The sequence below is a fragment of the Sceloporus occidentalis genome, unplaced genomic scaffold, assembly GCF_023333645.1.
Source record: "Sceloporus occidentalis isolate IW3139 unplaced genomic scaffold, rSceOcc1.0.p SCAF_44, whole genome shotgun sequence".
Lineage (NCBI taxonomy): Eukaryota > Metazoa > Chordata > Lepidosauria > Squamata > Phrynosomatidae > Sceloporus > Sceloporus occidentalis.
In genome coordinates, this window is record NW_028317024.1 from 424,829 (window position 1) to 444,299 (window position 19,471).

Genomic DNA, 19,471 nt, shown 5'->3' on the forward strand with positions numbered 1-19,471 from the left:
AACAAAATGTTATTATAAAAATGTTCCTAATTTGTATGTTTGCACAGTTCTTCACTATTTTGAGTTTTTGAGTGGTAACCATGGGATTTAATCATTAGCTGATAATTGCATTTGATTATTGTTATAGTATGCTAATAATGCACTACATTTAATGTATCTTAAAGTGGAATTCTCATTCATTTTTTTAAATGTTGTATACGGTAATGTATCGTACTACTAAAGAGAACTGGTCACCATTGTATGCAGTCATGTCCCTCAGGGTTCTGTTCTGGGACCAATTTTATTCAACATATTTATAAATGACCTGGCAGTAGGCATTGAAAGTCATGTTTCTGTGTTTGCAGATGACACTAAACTAGGTAAAGTTATACAGGGCGAGCAGGATATTACAGTGCTGCAGAGGGATCTAGATAGACTGGGGGACTGGGCACACAAATGGCAGATGAAATTCAATGTAGATAAATGTAAAGTTATGCACTTCGAGATAGCGAATGCACAACCAACCTACACCCTAAACGGTAGTGAATTAGGGGTAACGACAAATGAGAAGGATTTGGGAATTGTTATAGACAACAAACTAGGCAACAATGTGCAATGTCAGTCTGCGGTTGCTAAGGCCAGTAAGGTATTGTCATGTATAAAAAGGGGCATCAAGTCGCGGGATAAAAATATAATTTTGCCTCTGTATAAATCAATGGTAAGGCCGCACCTTGAATATGCTGTGCAATTTTGGGCACCTATTCTAAAGAAGGATATCATAGCACTAGAAAGGGTGCAGAGGCGGGCTACAAAATTAATAAAAGGAATGGAGCACTATAGTTATGAAGAAAGGTTAACTAATTTAAATCTGTTTAGTTTAGAAAAATGTCGCCTCAGAGGGGATATGATAATATTATATAAATATATTCGGGGCCAATACAAACCATTGTGTGGAAATCTGTTCATAAACAGGACTATGCATAGGACACGTGGTCATGCGTTTAGACTGCAAGAAAGGAGATTTAGTCTAAGGCAGAGGAAAGGGTTTTTACATTAAGGACAATAAGGATGTGGAATTCTCTGCATGCAGAGGTAGTTTTATCGGAGTCTGTACAGACGTTTAAACTGCAACTGGATGGATACCTGGAAAATCATAATATTCGGGGATATAATCTTTAATTATGGGGAAACAGCTTATTGATCCAAGAAGAAATCCGATTGCCATTTTGGGGTCAAGAAGGAATTTTTTTCCCTGGTTAGTGCAAAATTGGAAAGAGCGAAACCGGGGTTTTTTTGCCTTCTTTTGGATCAACAGCAACAAATTAACAGATATAGGAAAGGCTGAACTTGATGGACACATGTCTTTTTTCAGCCTATATAAATATGTAACTATGTAACTATATGTCATGGGACACGGTAGCATTGGTTGCATTCCAAACTCAAGCCTTGAACTGACCTGAATCTTCATTGCAGTGGTGATGAAGTCCTCAGTATGCTAATTTATTTCTTGTATATATAAGTTACACATTTAAGTTGATTTGAATTGAGACATTCTATTGTTGACCACAATATGGTATCATAAGAAGATAGTATGTTTGTTTAGTAGATAGGAGCTGGATAACAAAGCAAACCACAAACACAAAGTAATTATACATATGTCACAGAATTTATATTTTGTTAAAAAAAAATCCCTTTGAAAAAAAAGAAAATTAATCTATGTCTTTAACTCCTTAATGACAAAGCCCATACATGTACAGGCACAAAATGCATTGTTTTCAATGGGTTTAGGGACCACCCATTGTCCTAAAACTATGTTTAGGAGAAACTCGTACGTATGGTGGGCGTCATTTAATTTTTCATAAACATTTTTTTAAGCAAAATAAGTCTACTGAAAACATTTTATTCATGGCCTCTCATGATGCATTGCTAATACATATATGTGTGTATAAAGTCAAACATTTTATTTGTTGCTCCATAGCCCTGACAACAGATTTCATTTTTAAAAGTGTACAGATGACTTGGAGTTTGAACGATTACTCCGTACGTGTTGTCACTTCATTAACCATACCTTCTGCCATCTAAATGAAGTCTGTTTTTGGAACGCAGACCACCCAGAACAGGTTGGATTCCTTTATTAAAAAAATACTAAATAAAAAAACTAGATCTTGGCATTGTACCTGAAAGAATGTTAGATTTTCAAGCTGACATAATTAATTCTGACAGAGGGGCAGAGTGTTTAATATCAGATACTGCAGCTGTGATTATCTACAAAAACATCTTGTACCTAACCCTTTGGTGACGTGCAGTAACATTGATTCTCTCTTTTGTCTTGTTAGAGCTTCTGCTCTAAGCCAGTGTGTTTCTTCAGGGTTGACGGGAATCCTGGTATTAGCTGGGAAAAAAAGCTTAACAAATAATATCATCTTTTTCTGATGAAAGCTGAATACAGCATACACATTGTACAAGGCCTGAAAGTAACAAAAAAATAGAAATCATTAGAAAGCTAAATATTTCTGTGTGTAGCAATATTATTAAATCAGAATGCCCTTTAAAGGCACTAGTAACTGAGCCAAGAACTCTTTCCATAAGAACATTGACTCGATACTTAAAGACTATAGATTCTTAGATGTCATCACTACTCCTCGTAGACAGGTCCGCATAGCAAGAGAAGTGTTTCAGCACCTCCGCAAATCCATCTACATTATTCTGACCTCTTGGAGTACTTATATTACATTCATTTTTTTCATTCATGGATAGGGATGCGTTGGTCGGGTCAGGTTGATCTGTAGAGGTTGGTTGTTCAGATGGCTTGATTAGGATGCTGGCTGAGGGTGGGTTTTCAGAGAGCTTTTGAAATTTGCGGATGAGGGAGAATATCTGATGGGATCTGGGGAAAGCTTGTGTGCAGAGGGGCGAAGCAGACCAAGAAAGAAGAAAGAAACGGAAGATAGAAGTGGCAAAGATCAAGAAGCGACAAGACAAGAAGTGGAGCTGGGGAAAAGGAGATAGGGACACAGTAGAGGCGGCAGAGAAGGTAGAGAGACATTTCCAAATTTGAAAAAAACCCTCCTAATTTCATCCAAACCGAAAGGGCAGAAAACTAAATCTGATTTCTATAAATGGATGTACAAAAAACGAAATAAATTTTTTTTCTGAATCATTTTTGGTCGATGGTCTGGTATTGCCTTCAATTGGGTTTTACATCCAGAATGGGTTAATACATACCAGATGAATGGATATTTTCAGATAGCCATCAAGGAAAGTAGCACTTATGTCATGCTTTACTTCAGATATATTAAAACAAAAATCCTTAAGGAACTCTGCAATAAAACAGAAGTGTTTATGCAAGGGATCCTAAAGTAATCTTAAGGAACTGTATCCTGTCTCAAATGACAAGTCAATTTGTATAACACATGCCACAGACATGCTAGAGGTGTTTCCATCTCGTCTTGTTCATCTTCTCTTACAAAGATTTTTCTTTTTCCCTTTCTCTCTTTTCTTCTCAATCACTCAATGTTTAATATACTAATACTACATTTTTATTAAATGTTATATACTCCAAAAATAAATGATATTTATATAGCTTTACTTGCCCTACTAAGTAGTTCTCAGTCCTTACTTAATAATAAGAATTCTCAATGTTCCCTTTACTCGATTCTGCAACAAGCATGTTCTTTCATACAAAAATGCATCCTACAAAACTATGTAGCATACACAAAATAATGGGATACTAACAATCGCAAATGTAAATTATTAAGCCATCTGAAAAAATCAGACACACTCTTAACATATTTCAATCAGTTAAAAATAAATAGATAAAAAGATACATTTGAAAAAAACAAAGTAGAAGTCTAGTTCTAGTTTAGTTTATATAGTGTAGTTGTAGTGCAAAGTTGATCTTATCTCCCTAGAATCATCTCACTAATTGATTCTATATTCCACTAGTTGCTATGGAAATAAGACCACTTTTCATACTTTGTACCAGAAATGCTCTTTATTACTAAATCCCTAATACCATTTTTTCATGTTTATTGCAAGCATTATAATGTTTGTACCATAATCTTATAGATCTTCTGCTTCATGGCTGCCTCTTCACTCATGGTAACATTAAGTAAGACTATCAGAATTTGGTCTACCCTAATCCTAATGATGAGTACATCTCATAGAAATGAAACAGTGGAGTTTGTATAGTATCTTAACAAGTGTGTATATGCACCGTGTGGAAACATTAATAAGGAAAATGTTGCATTGCAATTAGTTAATGTTTGTTTTCAACTTTTTAGATATATAATTCAAAGTCAGAAATGTAATATAACTTTTGGTAAAAAGATGAAGTGCTAAATAAACAGTACATAATTGTGAATATGCCACGTATAAAACATTGATCATGATGCTGTACATATTCTGTGGTGCCAGTAGTATCTCACTTTTAGCTGTTAACAACCCCAAATTTCCTATGCACAGATCACATCAGGTTTTCATACTCTGCTATAAGCCTTCACATGCATGTACTCAGGTCTGGGAAATCTGTTTGTAACAAGGCCATAATTTCCACTGGAAAAGAGGGGAAGACGCCTCCAAGTTCTGCAAGGTAGTGTTGTGAATTTAAGCCACCCAGCAGCAATGCCCTCGCCCCTCTTTTTTGCTTCGTTTTGCTTCCAGAGGCTGATGTGACATCTGGTCTTGGAGGGACCTCTGACTCTGTCCCAGCAGCCAAAAGAACTTCTGGTTCTGGTTTGTGTTATATAGGTGAATATCTTTAATTTGTAAATGCATAATGATGTAGAAAGTAGTCCTTGTTAAGCCTTGTTAAGAAGGCCTAAAAGCTGTTGCTCAAGCTTTTCCAACCTGAGAATGGTCACCTGTGCTACTGGATGACATGAACTCGGGGAAATAAATAGGATCCAAATTTAGCAAATCCACTACCACAAGCAGTTGAACTCACAAGAAGTCAGCACGTGTCTATCCTCAGCCTGGTATTCCCTGCAGAGTTTTGATTTATGAACTTAGCAACTGCTCTAACAAATGTATCTGATTTGCACTTGGTTTGTCTTAATGAAAAGATTCCATGACACAAGCAAGCTGGTCTATGTGTTTAGTGCATGTGTCTCGGTGGTTTCCTTCTCCATAAATAACTGGAACATGAAGTATAATGAAAAAAAAGTTACAAAAGCTTCTAGAGTAAATTTGACCTCAATGTGTCCAATACATTAGCAGAAACATGTAACCTTTATTAACATGCTGTCTTGGTTTAGGATTGGGGACACGCTGGTAAGGCTTTAACCATCACACTAGGAAGCAGGTGCAAGCCAACAGAAGACAGAGACCAGCAGCTGGGTAGTGTCATTAATCAGCCAAATTACCACTTCACTATCAATCACTGATAGTCACATATGGGTCATTTGTGTCCTTAATTATACTGTGCTACAGAGTCTGCTAGTGATATACCTGATAATAGTGATAATAGTGGGGCATGGGAGCTATTATTTTCCACTCACTCCTAAGTGAATGTAGTTGAGGATAAAGACCCTCTTCAGTTTATCTCACTCTTAACAGAAATATCCCTACATGGAGTTTTACAGACAAAAAAAACATTTATCTGGTATGTGCATATAACTATAGCAGAATCTGAAGATATTTTTAGTAATATATCACCTGTTTTCCCCTGAATCCTAGCATTGACAGTTCAGTACACAATAAACCCATATAATGGTGTTTACAAGTTAAAATAAAAAATCTAATATATGCGTTTAAAACCTACATTATGGCTATACCAATAGAGCAGTTCTAAACATTCTCAAAGTATCTGCATGGTCCCCATTGTTTGTCCCTCCATGATAATTTGCTGATTATTGGTTCATAAAGCCTTTGTAAAGGTCAGTGAGGGATATAACTTCAGGGCAGGAAATTGATTAGATATGCTCATTCTGCCAATTTCTGCCACTATTCTAAGACTCCTAAAGGGTAACTTTTGAAACAAAATATCTCCAGAACATTTACACCATCTGAAAAGCAGAAAGTACAAATTATAAGCAACTTTGATTAATGAATTTAGGTACGCTGGAAGCTGAAACAAACAGAGGCTAATATCGGTTTTGGAGCTTCTGCAGTAGCCGCCTGTGTCCGTTGTATGATCTGGTGAATAGCATAATAAAGGACAAGGAAATTTGTTAGTTGGATTTATTTCCTATGATTAAGACTCTCTTGCGGTTCTATTCCAATGGCATGTCATTGAGCCTAAATGATGGGGAAGAAATGTTGGCTTCATGTGGTATAAAATAAATAACCATAAATACCTTCCTCAATGAACACCGTTGAATAAAATTACAAGACAGCCATCTGGGAAATAACCACTAAGAAAAAGTAAACCCTTTCTGCCTGTGCATCTGTAAATAAATGATGTACGTAGAAGGATTTTGGATCTTTCCTGTATCCCCATGCATGGGAAAGAGTGGTGAGGGTTAAAGTGTATAACTTCTGCTGTAAATACTGCTTTTCTTTCCGTTTCTATGGCTCCAGGCCAAATTCACCACCTTTTCAGCGGGTTTGGTCTTTATCAAAATGACAACAATACCAAAATAGTATGTCGTTTTGATTTCTTTAAAAAGCAGGCAGACCTTAACATAGTTAAACTTGCAAATAAACTCCTTTTAAATGGATCGGTGGGACATTAGACACAAACTGATTTATTGCCCCCAACTGATTCTTCACTCCAAAAGTTGTTCTCCCCCCCTTTTAGTTAATCTTATACACAGAGAATCGTACCGAGTGCAAGTGAATTTATGCTAGAAGGATGAAAAATCCTTGTAAAATAAATTGCCGGTCATAACATTGCAGTCATTAGAGCATTTAAAAGATTTTAAGTTTTGGAAACCCCTAGCACAAATTGTGTACTACAGTCATTTCCTGATACTATAGAGAGTAAAATCAAGTATGTTTTTTTATTATTATTAATGTCTGCTTTAATAACACTAATAACGCTAGCTATATTAACTGAAGAAAAGTGTGAAATTGTTTCAGTATTTTCCAAAAGAGCATTGTAGTTTTGTATACATACCAACACAGACACATCCTGATTCACACTAAAGACTACGTCGCAAAATTAATTTATGCTGAGGCTAGAGTTCTTTAAAACATTTTTTTAAACAAACGTGATTTTACAGCTTTTTAGTACTGTCCATAATTAGAGATTCTGGTCAGGAGGCATACAGATGTGAAAACAGAAAAGATTTCAATCAAAATACATCTTGCCAGTTGATTATCATTCAAGCGAACCTCTATACTAATGTGCATTACGGTCAATCTTTAATTACTGATATTTTTATTACATTTACATTTGGAAACTGATTAAATGATGCTTGCTTATTCAATTCTGCACACAATGGTGCAGAATTATGTGAAACATCCACAGGAATGAAATTTTGTCAAATAAATCAGCAAAAAAGATTTCAAAATAGATTTTTCTTAAAGTTCTTTAATTGATTTTGTCACATGTTCTATCAATTATCTATGCAGTGAAGAACTTCTTCAAAAGGTGCACTATGAGCAAGCCCATGACCCTGGTTTAGGGCGCCTGATTTCACATTACTTGAACACAGGACAGTAGACTCTGTTACCTCTGGAAAGCTAATCCTTGTGCATTATTTTCTCTAATGGCAACATTTTAGTTTGTACCGAAATACTTATCAACGCTAGTGGGACATAGTAATACAAGTCACTTCTCTCATGATTAAATATACATATTCTATACATATAGTACTTCTTCCAACTGCACATTCTAAAGAATACATTGTGTGGGTATGTAACATTAATTTATGTATTTATGTTTTCTCTATAGGCTGAAGAAACCTTGATCTTGAAGCCCATATCTGAAAGAATCCTTGAAATCCAGACATTTAGAGAGAAGAATCGAGGAAGCAAAATGTTTAACCACCTTTCAGCTATCAGTGAAAGTATTCCGGCCCTTGGGTGGATTGCAATGGTAAGCTAAATATTTGAAAATGTTGTTTACTGCTTGTTTTTCAGCTCTTTGGAAAACTAGGGCCATCGTAAGGCATACCTAGAAGATAAATGTAACACCAGTCATAGTGGACATCACTGTGTACAAAAAAATGAGATAACCTTAACTTTGAATAGATATATTTTTCCTGTAGCACACATCTGTTTTTATGCCAGTTTTTGTAATTTGGAAAATGTTGAATCTCATGAGAAGGCTAATCATGATTTACCTTTAGGCCCCCAAACCAGGTCCCTATGTCAAGGAGATGGCTGATGCTGCCACCTTTTATACCAACCGGGTATTAAAAGATTATAAAACCACGTAAGTGCTGTTTGCCTGCTTCCATCCTTTTTCTACTATTTACTCTAATGTCAAATGGACAGCTCTGCTGTATTGTAAATTGCACTATGAAAAATAAAATCCTGAGCTTTTTGTTAGAAAAGTACTAATATGAACTAAAGAGTGGCAAAGGTGTGAAAACTCAATTATATCCCTCCCAACATTCAAGAAAAATCTCAAAACCCACTTCTTCAGAAAAGCTGCACCATCTTAGTTGCTAGAACTTCCCTGTCACTGATACAACCTCCACACTACCTCTCACCCTTTCTCTGTGCCTTATATTCCTTATATTTGTCCAAACCCCATTCCCCAGTTTGTCCGTTCTCATCTTGTCATACCCTTTGAATACTTGTATTGTAAGAAGCGCTGCGTAAATTGTTGGCGCTATATAAAGCAAAGATAATATTAATATATGAGACTAAAGGACTCACTGTGCTTTGCTGAGGGGGTAGCTAAGGTAATGCAAAAATACAGCTATAAATGCATGTATGAATTAACATGATTTAAACACATGTGCCAACTCACATTTCACAGTATATGACCTGCAGCTTCATTTGAGGGGTTTTCTCATTGATTGATGATATTCATTTATATTCCACCTGCCCCGTGTATACTTCATATTATATATTTATGTCTTCTTTGGAAATAGCAGATACTGGTTCAACAAAACTTTTCTCTACTTGATGCAGCTCTTTATATCAACAGTAGTTATGCACAATCGGGAGATCAGTTTGTCCTGTAGCAGTGTGAACAGTAATTAATTTCTCTAGACAAACCCTTACCACTATCAAGAAGCCCTCCTAGGCATAACTGTGTACTTCTGCTTGGGCTCTGATATCAGAGAAGGGTATGTATTTTACCTTCAACATCTACTTTAACTCTCCACTGAAATTACACATAATTCTAACTCTTCTTCTCTAAAGCTACTCAAAATTGAACTTGGAATTTAATATTCCAAGCCCCGCGGCTAGAATTGAAAGGATAATGTCATAAGTGTTGCTTAACAGAATAAGCAGAAATGCCAGTCCCTACACAACTAACCATGGTGCCATCTGTTGGTTCTTTTAGCCCAGTTGCATCAGAATACTGAGGCTTATGCTTTTTGTTTGTATAGTGATGCTCACCATGTGGATTGGGTCAAGTCGTACTTAACCATTTGGAGTGAGCTGCAAGCATATATCAAGGAATATCATACTACGGGTATTTCATGGGGTAATACGGTAAGACCTGAAGTTTTCATCCTTTAGGTTAACATTTGGAAACAAACTAGTGTATATTTGAATTTATTACTCTTTCTTGTGTAAAAATCTTTGTTTTAATTTTGTCGACTTTCGTTATTTTATTTTATTCCTAGAAGTCAGTCACCCCCATGTGGTATTTGCAGAAGTTCAGTAATGTATTGAAGTCATATAGCTACATCAGTTAACCTTTCAAACCAACAGCTGTACCGAGCAACTGTTCCTTTTATTTTGGTGGTGTATGCCAAATTGTGTCTTCATTGAGTGACGCTATTGAACTATCGGGGCTGCTAAGTGCAAGGAGACCTGGCAACAGCTGTGAGGGTTTAGAAGAATTTGCGATTAAAGTACAGACTATCATCAGGCTTATAGGAATACACTTACTCTGTGTATCTCTTAAATGCCAGAACAAATGGTGATGTATGATTCCTTGGAACATGTGTGAGCAACTACTTTATATTGAATTCAATTATTTAGTAATGGATTTGGCTAAAATTAAAAAAATGTCCCATTTAAGCTAAGTAATAGATACTGTAAAGCAGCAATGTGCATGTTAACATATTTTTTTTTACATGTTTAGTTGTATTCAAATCCAGAATCTAAAACATATGCGCAGGAAAGATCTCCTGCCATAGTAAGTATTTACCCTGAACTGGAATACATAAAAAGAAAATAAGACAAGGCCAACAACCAAATATGGTTTCAAGTTTTGCACCAAGTAGCAGATGGGATAAAACTTTCTTATCAGCTAAAAGATTATGTCTAGGACAAAATTGCATCCTGTTTCAGTGCCCCAGTGCTAAAAAGGTCAACAGCACAAACATATCAAAAAGAACGTTTGAGGACAATTCTTCACAAAATGTATAATCTAAAACATAGTTTATTTCATATATATATATATATATATATATAATAAGAAGGTAATATGTATGGTATGGGGTACCTTGTGAAAAACATGATTCCAACTGGCTCATCATAAACTCCTGTCCCTTGAGAAGGTATAGTAATTGTTCCGCAGTTAGTATAAATCCCTATGCGCTGGTAAGAAGGAGAAGGTGTCTGATCTCTGCGTCGTGGCATCTGTTTGTTTACTGGCACAAAAAGAGGAAAAGCCATCTGTCACAACCAACCTCCAGAAGAAGCAATAGCTGGTAGAGAAAGATAGAATTGAGACCAGAGTACAATATTTACCTTTATGGCTATAGATATATAATGTTACATTTTGAAACTATTAAGCTGTTCATGCCACTAGATAGAAGAGATACAGAGATTTATCCTCTGTGCTAGGTGAACCTTAATCACTATAAAAGTGAGCAAGAGCAGAAGTCACAAGTACTCAGGAAACCTGATGCAACGGCCTGTAGTGAATTTGCCAAACATTTGGTGCTGCATTGCATTGAGAAACCCAAAATAGTAACTAATCTTACTAATTTTAACAAATAAACCCAGCAGTTGAATTACAATTAGCCACCATAATTATTTTTCTGATGCTTAGAAGAGTCTGGCCATGTCAACGTTCAAGCTGTTGGTTTTGAAGACAGCTTGACACATGGCCATATCAGCAATCCGGGAACTGGCAGGTGACAAACTGCAGTGTCTCAAAACTGAAGCACAGTGAATGAGGTCTGTGTAAACAAATACGTTTACTCAAACACCGAAGAAAAGCAGAGGCCTCTTGTTCAATGACAATAACAGAAGTGCCTGAACATCAGCTGTTCCTTCTTGTAATGTATACATCATTGCACATCAGGAGTGCATGCAAACAGGTGGCTGTAATAACACGCTGAATAGAACAAGCAACTACATTTACAGGAGCACCTTAACAAAGGATCTATGTCTATGTCACCATCCACCTGCTCCCCGAGCTGTAATCTGATATATAATGTTCTCTTGGCTTCACCATGTGCTGTTACGGAGAAAATTAGAAAACAGTTGCAATCATTTCACTGTAGTAAAAAGTAGACATAATTTGTTAATGACTGATTTTTATTTATTTATTTATTTTAATTGCCAAAGATTGATATTTTTTTATTTAAATTATTTTATTTAAAAAAAAAAAACAATAAACAGGTAATAAGCAGACAGTTCTTCTTTAAGGATGTGATGGACCTACGTCTGTTAGCTATCCTTTACGGAGCCCACATATGGGAATGAACAGTGGAATTATGATTTGTACTAGTGGAGACTCGTGTTGTCAGAATTGTCATGTGAATAAGGAATTCTCCCCCATTAACTTCTGATTCCCACCTGAAGCCCAGGGCCATCTCCTCATTGCAGATCACAATGTTCTTTAGGGCCCCTACTTATAACAGTCTCTAGGTAGATGGTTCTGTATTAATTCTTTCTTTGGAAAACGCAATAATTCAGATTGATTTAAATGATAATTGCAAATTCTTCTAGTTCAACCTATTTATTGTTTCAATAAATACTGTGTATATTAATAAAGTGTTCAATATGCACATACATCCAGTCCCTGTTTTCTACATATCAAGGATCCTTCCTGTTTATTTTGTCCAAGAAATGTGCCTTAATGAAACCAAGTTATAAAAGGGAATAAATAATCTCTGGCAAAGCTAAAGGAAAACTGATAAAATCTGCCCTTAATATGTTAAATTTAGTTTGTGGCTCCCACCAAACCTCATCTGTCTCCAATCTGATATCTGATTGTTGAAGTACATTCATTTTTTACTTGCCTGAGACCTTCTTACGTTAACTATTTAATATCTCCCAAACTGCACATTAAGATAACAACTTTACTCATTCATTGCAGGCAAAAAAATCTCGTTTACATTTTTATGCAAACGGAGCGATAATTGCAGTAACTGGCTCTGAGTGGGTGTCCTCTTGCATGATGTGTTTCATCTGTGTTTCGGGTTCATATGAATTTAACTCAATCCAGTGTATGGGTTCAAGCAAGTTTTTTCCAAAATGTGCTTGTACTTTAATACATTCATTTTCCCCCTTTTTCCCCCCCGTAATTACCTTTGGTTCTGCCCTAACCTAACCCTGGGCAGTACCACCTGCCATCCCCTCTGCGCCACACTCCTTTGTAGTGGGATATGATGTCATATCCCAACTTTTTTCTTTCTTTTGAAGCCCAAGGGCCGAAACGGAAGCTAGAGCCCCAACATCTTTATATCACTAGCCTGAAGGTGGGCCGGATCTTCTTGATCCTCCTCCTAATGCAAGGAGGAGGACCACTGTAACCTTCAGGAAGAGTTGAGAGCAACAAGGCATCAACTGTCTCTCTCACTAAAAAGCCTGGATTCAGTGCGACAGTGTCCGGTATCATAACACTCCAATTTTAAAGGAAGCGTGGCACAGAAGGAAACTATAAAGGACTGTGCTGCATTAGAACAGCCCTCCATTGTGTTTATGGAACGGTTGGAAAGATCAGTGACTTCCCTTTTAATCAGCCCATTGACGTATGGCTTTGGCAGAGGGGCTGCCAGCACCCTGGACCTGCTGCCCTAGTCAGCTCAGGCTGCCCTAGTTGGCCCAGGCAAGAATACGCCACTTGTCGCATGACCTTAAACTCTTACTTTAGAAAATCTGCATTGTTCTCATCTTAGAATCTGCTGAAGAGAAGCATCCCCCTAACATGACATTTACAAACAGGTGAGCCTTTATAGATGAAAAAACTCCATCAACATTTCAGACCCACAAGTGCCTCCATGCAAGACAAATTTTCCTCTGCATGAGGGAACTTATTCACTTTTAAAAATACATTAGCAGCTAGTAACTTTTGTTCAGTAGTGGGGAACCTGCTGTTCTAGTCCTTCTGTGCTGAATTGTAATGACAATATCTGGCAAGAGAGATGTGCCCAGTTAGCAACCGTCTCTCTGTGAGTAAAACTTACTGTAGAAGGGTCATATGGTAAATATATAGGCATATTAGATGTCCTCTTTTGCCCTGCGTTAAAGACGTCTCATACTATATCCATCCCCATACAGAAATAATGTTATATAATGTATCATAGACCTGAACCCATAAAACATTGATTCATTATATATCTTCCAAGAACCATAGTAATCTGCAAGTCTAGAATTATTTGATCAGCCACTGTATTTCCAGACAATAGAACATTAGCAACTTGTATTGATTCACAAGGAGGGTAACAGAGAAGAGCCTGGTATCTACAAGCCAGAATTCGTTTATACATTACCATTTACCTAGATTTCAGTATGCCACGTGACACTGAACTTGAAGACAGTAAAATGTATTGCTTGGATTATCATGCTACAATGGTTCTGTTCAAATGTTTTTAGTGTGGGAAATATTCAGAGAAACGTCATGTTTCCGTACTGGGGCCTGATTTCATTGATATTTTTATTAGGGATTTTACCAGTCACACAGGTAGGGTATGCCTTTTTTCAATCAAGCTAAATTACAATGATTGAGAGTAATTGGACTAATGGATGAGTGCGTGGCAGTTACAGGCAAAGTTTTATTGGATTATGTATACCTGCTCATAATATTGGAATGTTATTACAGGTACTTTCAACGCCACCGGCTGTTGAAGGAGACCCACAAGTGCAAAATATATCATCTGGATCATGTCATCCACCACCACCTCCTCCTCCTCCACCTCCATGCTTTCCACCAATGCTAGACTCTCAGGCTTCCAAGTCGAAAGATGATGCCTCTCAAGATCGTTCTGCCTTGTTTGCCCAGCTTAATCAAGGAGAACAAATAACAAAAGGTTAGAAAAGTGGGTACATTATATTGTAATTCCTGATTAACTGTCCTTGGATTACTAAAATATTCTGGGGGGTTTTGGGGGTCAGGAGTTTATATAGCACTCTATTGGAAACTGGCCCTTCTCTTTAAATAGTTCTAAAGCATGAGGGGTGGGGCACCTTGCAGTTTTCCTTTATATCTCATATATCTGCTGATGACACTTTTATAGGTCTTAAACATGTTACTGATGATGAGAAAACACATAAGAATCCTAAACTACGTGGTCAAGGAGGACAAAACCGATCACCATCAAAACGTCACACTCCAAGCCCCACTTCTCCAAAACCTCTTCCTCATCAGACCTATTGCCCTCTGCTGGAGCTGGAAGGAAAGAAGTGGCGAGTGGTAAGGTTTATTATATTCTCATGCAATCCATTCACACTTGTAGACCCGCCCATAGTCATATTCCACTCCAATTAGTTATTTGACAGGTTCTGTGCCAACCAAATCATGGTTATGTTATTATGGGCCCTGAGATAAATACATTTCAGTCCCTTTTATAAGGCCTGATAATTCTCATCCCTAGCTATTCATAGCACAAACTTAGTGTTAGTGTGAGGCCATTAAGATCCTAATTCCCTAGTGGAGACCGAAAAAACTTTTTCAGCTTCCATGAGTTATCCATCTTGGGACATCAGTGTCTGCACTCCCTACAAGGTTGGCTAATGAAACAAGTGGCTGGCAGTTAGTCATGCTCTCATTAGTAGCTCTTGTGAGTCCATGATGACTTACTCTTGAGTAACAGTGAAAATGCTAAAATCTGAATTTAGCGAATAATTGCCAGGATTTTACTTGTTCTCTCTCACACTGTCTCTCTATATTTATACTTTTTTGTTTGTAAGTCTGCATTTTATTTAAATCTGAACATGCACCAAACTTTGTTAGTATTTTACAGTAGATACAGCATATAGATAAATATGTTTGTTTATATACATAATGGAAAGACTCAAGGTTGAAAATGGTTTCCCTTGTTCGTGTTTTAAGGGTTATAGATTAGGTTATAGTGAACTTAAACAATGAGAAAGGATAGTGTACATTTAACTAATCACACAATTCAGCCCCGTAAAATAGTGAATTATATCTGAAGAAGAGACATTGTATGTTATGACGGCTTACATTTTATTGGGTTTTGGCCCAATAAAAGCTATCACCTTTAACTACAGCTTAAAGCCCTTGTTTTTGTAGATATCTTGGTGACTATATGTGAACAGCAATTGAAAAGGCTTCTATTCATGTCCTAAAATCTATAAATCAAAGCAGCCCCCTGTACCTTCTGCCAGCTTTGCCTGCAATTATGACTTATACTTACTAGAATAAACAGTAGGCACATGTTGCTGTTTATACACATAAGTAAAGATTGGGTTAATAATATCCGTTCCAGTTCATTTGTTGCCAAGTGTCCTTCAATACAATATGTCTATGGGTAACCTACAACTTTAGTATGTGAGCATTAAATAAAATGTATGTTTGCGAAATGTTAATGTTTTTAAAAAGTAACTTACACATTTTGCGGTAATACATTGTATTCTCCACTAGGAGGCACTATAGCTGCATTTTAAATGTACAAATCAAAGGTTATCCTGACACTGGGCCATTTAAATACTCTAACATAAACGTTTACACTCTTGTTCTTTGATTTTGGATATTCTGCAATGTACTTTAAATTATATTAGTTTTATTATCTACTTATTTTTCTAATTAAAGCCTTAGCAGTTGTGATGGGATGTGGATCAGTCCACAGTGGTCATCATTTTTTTTGGTCCATGTCTTTCATCTTATATATATATATATATATATATATATATATATAATTTTTTATTTTATTTTTTGTAGCCAATTTTAGATGGCATTAACAATATCCATGCACAGGTTAGTGCTTGAAAAAAGGCATCCTTCAGTCACAATAATTTTCCTTTCTTTTCACATCCACCTGGCCTCAGTATTTCCAAAGTAAACTTAGTTTTAAAAAGCAATACAAACATTCATGGTGTTTGCTGGAATTCAGTATATAAATATATTTGACATAATTTTAACCCGATCTTGCTTATTTCCATAATATATTTTAGGAATTCCAGGAGGGAGTGAATGACCTTGTGATCTCTGAGACTGAGTTGAAGCAAGTTGCTTACATTTTTAAGTGCAAGAAGACAACACTGCAGATAAAAGGAAAAATAAATTCAATCATAATAGGTGGGTGAACATTGGGTGGAACATGCTGTCTTTGATGGCCGGTTCGTTATAGCTAGGCAATACAGCTGTACAACCCGTATGTTTCTATTTAGTCTTTGAAAAGGTGACAACCATTTCTCGTAAGACGTGGAAAGAAAAATTCCATATGTTTATTTGAGCTACTGTGGGGGTTTTTTTACACTTAGTATATCTGTAACCTCAGTTTTCAATACATAAGCATTTAATTGACTGGGAGTTTACCCAGTAGGCCGACTCCCCGACTCAGATGCAAGCTGGAGATACCTTTATGTTTGGTAAAGTCGGATTGTTGTCTTTCAAATGAGTATTTATTTTTTAGAAAAGTTATATTTTAATTTTCTCCATTTCAGACAACTGCACAAAGCTCGGCCTTGTTTTTGATGATGTTGTCGGAATTGTAGAAGTTATTAATTCAAAAGATGTTCAGATCCAGGCAAGTACCTTACTATTGTCTTCACAGACAACTGACTGTGCACGTTAATTATTATTATTATTTTTATCCCCTAGTCCCTTATGAGACTGCAAATCATCATGGTGGTTTTTTTTTGGGGGGGGGGTTAAATAATGGATTTTAAAATGTAAAAAAGCGTAACTGTTAGGAGGTAGGTGGGAGAAGAGCAAATGGTTAGCGGAAGAAAGAGGAACAATGGATTTCTTCTAGACCATAATCTCTACTAACAGCTAAATGTTAAGAGTAGATTATAGGTTTCTACTGATAAAATTCATTAACTGCCTATGTTTGTATTCCCTGTTCATTCTGTGTATACATTTATTTTGATAATTGTGTATGATAATGCATTTTGTGCCCTTCCAAAGGTTATGGGAAAAGTGCCAACCATTTCAATCAACAAGACCGATGGCTGTCATGTATACCTGAGTGAAAATTCAATAGACTGCGAGATTGTGAGCGCCAAATCATCCGAGATGAACATCCTTGTCCCACAAGATGGAGATTATGTAGGTTGAAAGTTGATTTTGCACTACAATGAAATTATTGTTAAAGGACATATAGGTGCAACAAGAAGGTCCTTTTTGTTCATGTCCTAAAACACATTGTTGAATAGTGCTTTTTAGGAACACCAATGTGCTATTATATACATTAAGTGTATATATATATATATATATATATATATATATATATATATATATATATATAGACAAAAGTATTGGCATCGCATTCTAAATTTATAGACATTAATATGTAGTTGGCCCCCCTTTGCTATAACAGCTTCCACTCTTCTAGTAATGCTTTTCACAATATTTTGGAGAGTCTCTGGATATTTTTGAACATTCATCCAGTAGAGCATTTATAAAGTCTGGCACTAATGTTGGATGAGAGAAGGCCTGGCTCGCATTCCAGTTCATCACAAAAGGTGTTCGATGAGGTTGAGGTGAGGACTCTGTGCGGGTCAGTGAGTTTCTTCCACACCAAACCTCCATGTCTTTATGTACCTTGCTTTGTGCGCTGGGGCACAGTCATGCTGGAATAGAAAAGGACCTGCCCCAAACTGTTCCCACAAAGTTGATAGCATAGCATTGTCTAAAATGTCTTGGTATACTGAAAAGGACAACATCATTGCCTGGCCTCACAAATGCTCTACTGGAGGAATGGGCAAAAATCCCTCCAAAATCTTGTGGAAAGCCTTCCCAGGAGAGTTGAAGCTATTGTGGTTGCAAAAGGGGGATCAACTACATATTTATGTCTACGTATTTAGAATGTGATGTCATAAAAGTCCCTGTGGGTGTAATGGTCAGGTGTCCCAATACTTTTGTCCCTATATTGTCTGTGTGTATATGTACGTATATATTTCCCTTACCTATTTAGTATACATTGTGAGTCAATTAGACTATAACTGTATCTTCACTAGAGAACAAATTTTATTCGCTAGTCTTAATGCTTTGTACAAGGGACCACTGGACTCTTGACGGCTTGTGTTACATCCTGCTTTATAAACTTTGGCACACTAAAAGGTATTACAAACATTTTAAGATGTCGGTGCTAAATGCAGATTATTAAAGATCAAGTAGCCAGCTAGAAAGCAATAGAACATTTCTGTACATAGAGAGAGAAAGGGAAAAGTCAGCAAATACGTGTAACAGGAGCGACCTCAGGGTGATCTCGATGAGAGCGATCTCACAAATGCTTCCTGGGAGTTTTTACAGCCAATAGCTCATAATCCCCGGTGCTCTGTGTTTGAAAGACCACACCATTCATGCATCTTTGAGCACATTCTACGCTGTGTTTGTATCTTATCCCTGGAGTTCATCTAATCTCGTTTGTTTATTTTGTCTCTCTACAGAAAGAATTTCCTGTTCCTGAACAGTTTAAGACATCATGGGATGGATCCAAGCTGGTCACTGAACCAGCAGAAATGATGGGCTAATCTGATACTGTATTTTTTATATGTGCGCCAGCCCCCCTGGTTGCTTTTAACTCCCTCTTGCCTGAATTTCTTCAAGTGGAATATGCTCTGTGATCAAGAATAGAAATTACACTGAATTGTGGTCATGGGCATTTATTAAAGCATCAGACCCTGAAAGTAGTCGGTACACCTGACCATTTGAATGTAAGTGGCTACACAGACAATCAATAATAAGGTCAAAATAAACCCAATCAGTATATTAGACATAATTATTATTATAAAAATTAAAATAAAATTAGTAAAATGAAGTACAATGATGCTTTAGGAAGTTACATACAACACAATAATATGGACAAGAGAAGACAACACATTTTTTATAACGTTTCATATTATTTGGGTATAATTATACTGCTTTTAATTATAAAGCACTAGGGGATAAGATAAGCACTATATAAGCTATATGTGAGGAGATTCTTTGTATAATGCAAGGGAATCTTGGTCATTCTTGCAGGAAAGGCTCAAAAAATGGGCTCTTAATGCAAACTGAAATCAATTAGTTGAAGGAATGTTCAAACTTAACTTACCTACAACCCCAAATGTTTGG

At 36.5% G+C, this 19,471-nt stretch overlaps 1 protein-coding gene across 4 annotated transcripts in view; it reads left to right on the forward strand.

Annotated features, from left to right (window-relative positions):
• Positions 1-18,888, forward strand: part of LOC149289557 (adenylyl cyclase-associated protein 2-like) — a 31,265-nt gene extending 12,377 nt beyond the window's left edge. For 2 of the 4 annotated variants that reach the window (XM_089490439.1, XM_089490440.1), the window contains 10 exons: positions 7,817-7,960; positions 8,214-8,299; positions 9,432-9,538; positions 13,378-13,404; positions 14,091-14,258; positions 14,466-14,641; positions 16,363-16,486; positions 16,855-16,937; positions 17,321-17,461; positions 18,805-18,888. In XM_089490439.1, the coding sequence (XP_089346565.1) occupies positions 7,817-7,960; positions 8,214-8,299; positions 9,432-9,538; positions 13,378-13,404; positions 14,091-14,258; positions 14,466-14,641; positions 16,363-16,486; positions 16,855-16,937; positions 17,321-17,461; positions 18,805-18,888 (1,140 nt within the window). Of the gene's footprint in view, positions 1-2,736; positions 2,747-6,080; positions 6,099-7,816; positions 7,961-8,213; positions 8,300-9,431; positions 9,539-13,377; positions 13,405-14,050; positions 14,259-14,465; positions 14,642-16,362; positions 16,487-16,854; positions 16,938-17,320; positions 17,462-18,804 lie in introns of all 4 variants that reach the window. The other 2 variants (XM_089490438.1, XM_089490441.1) reach the window with 2 other exon arrangements.
• The last annotated feature ends 583 nt before the right edge of the window (positions 18,889-19,471 follow it).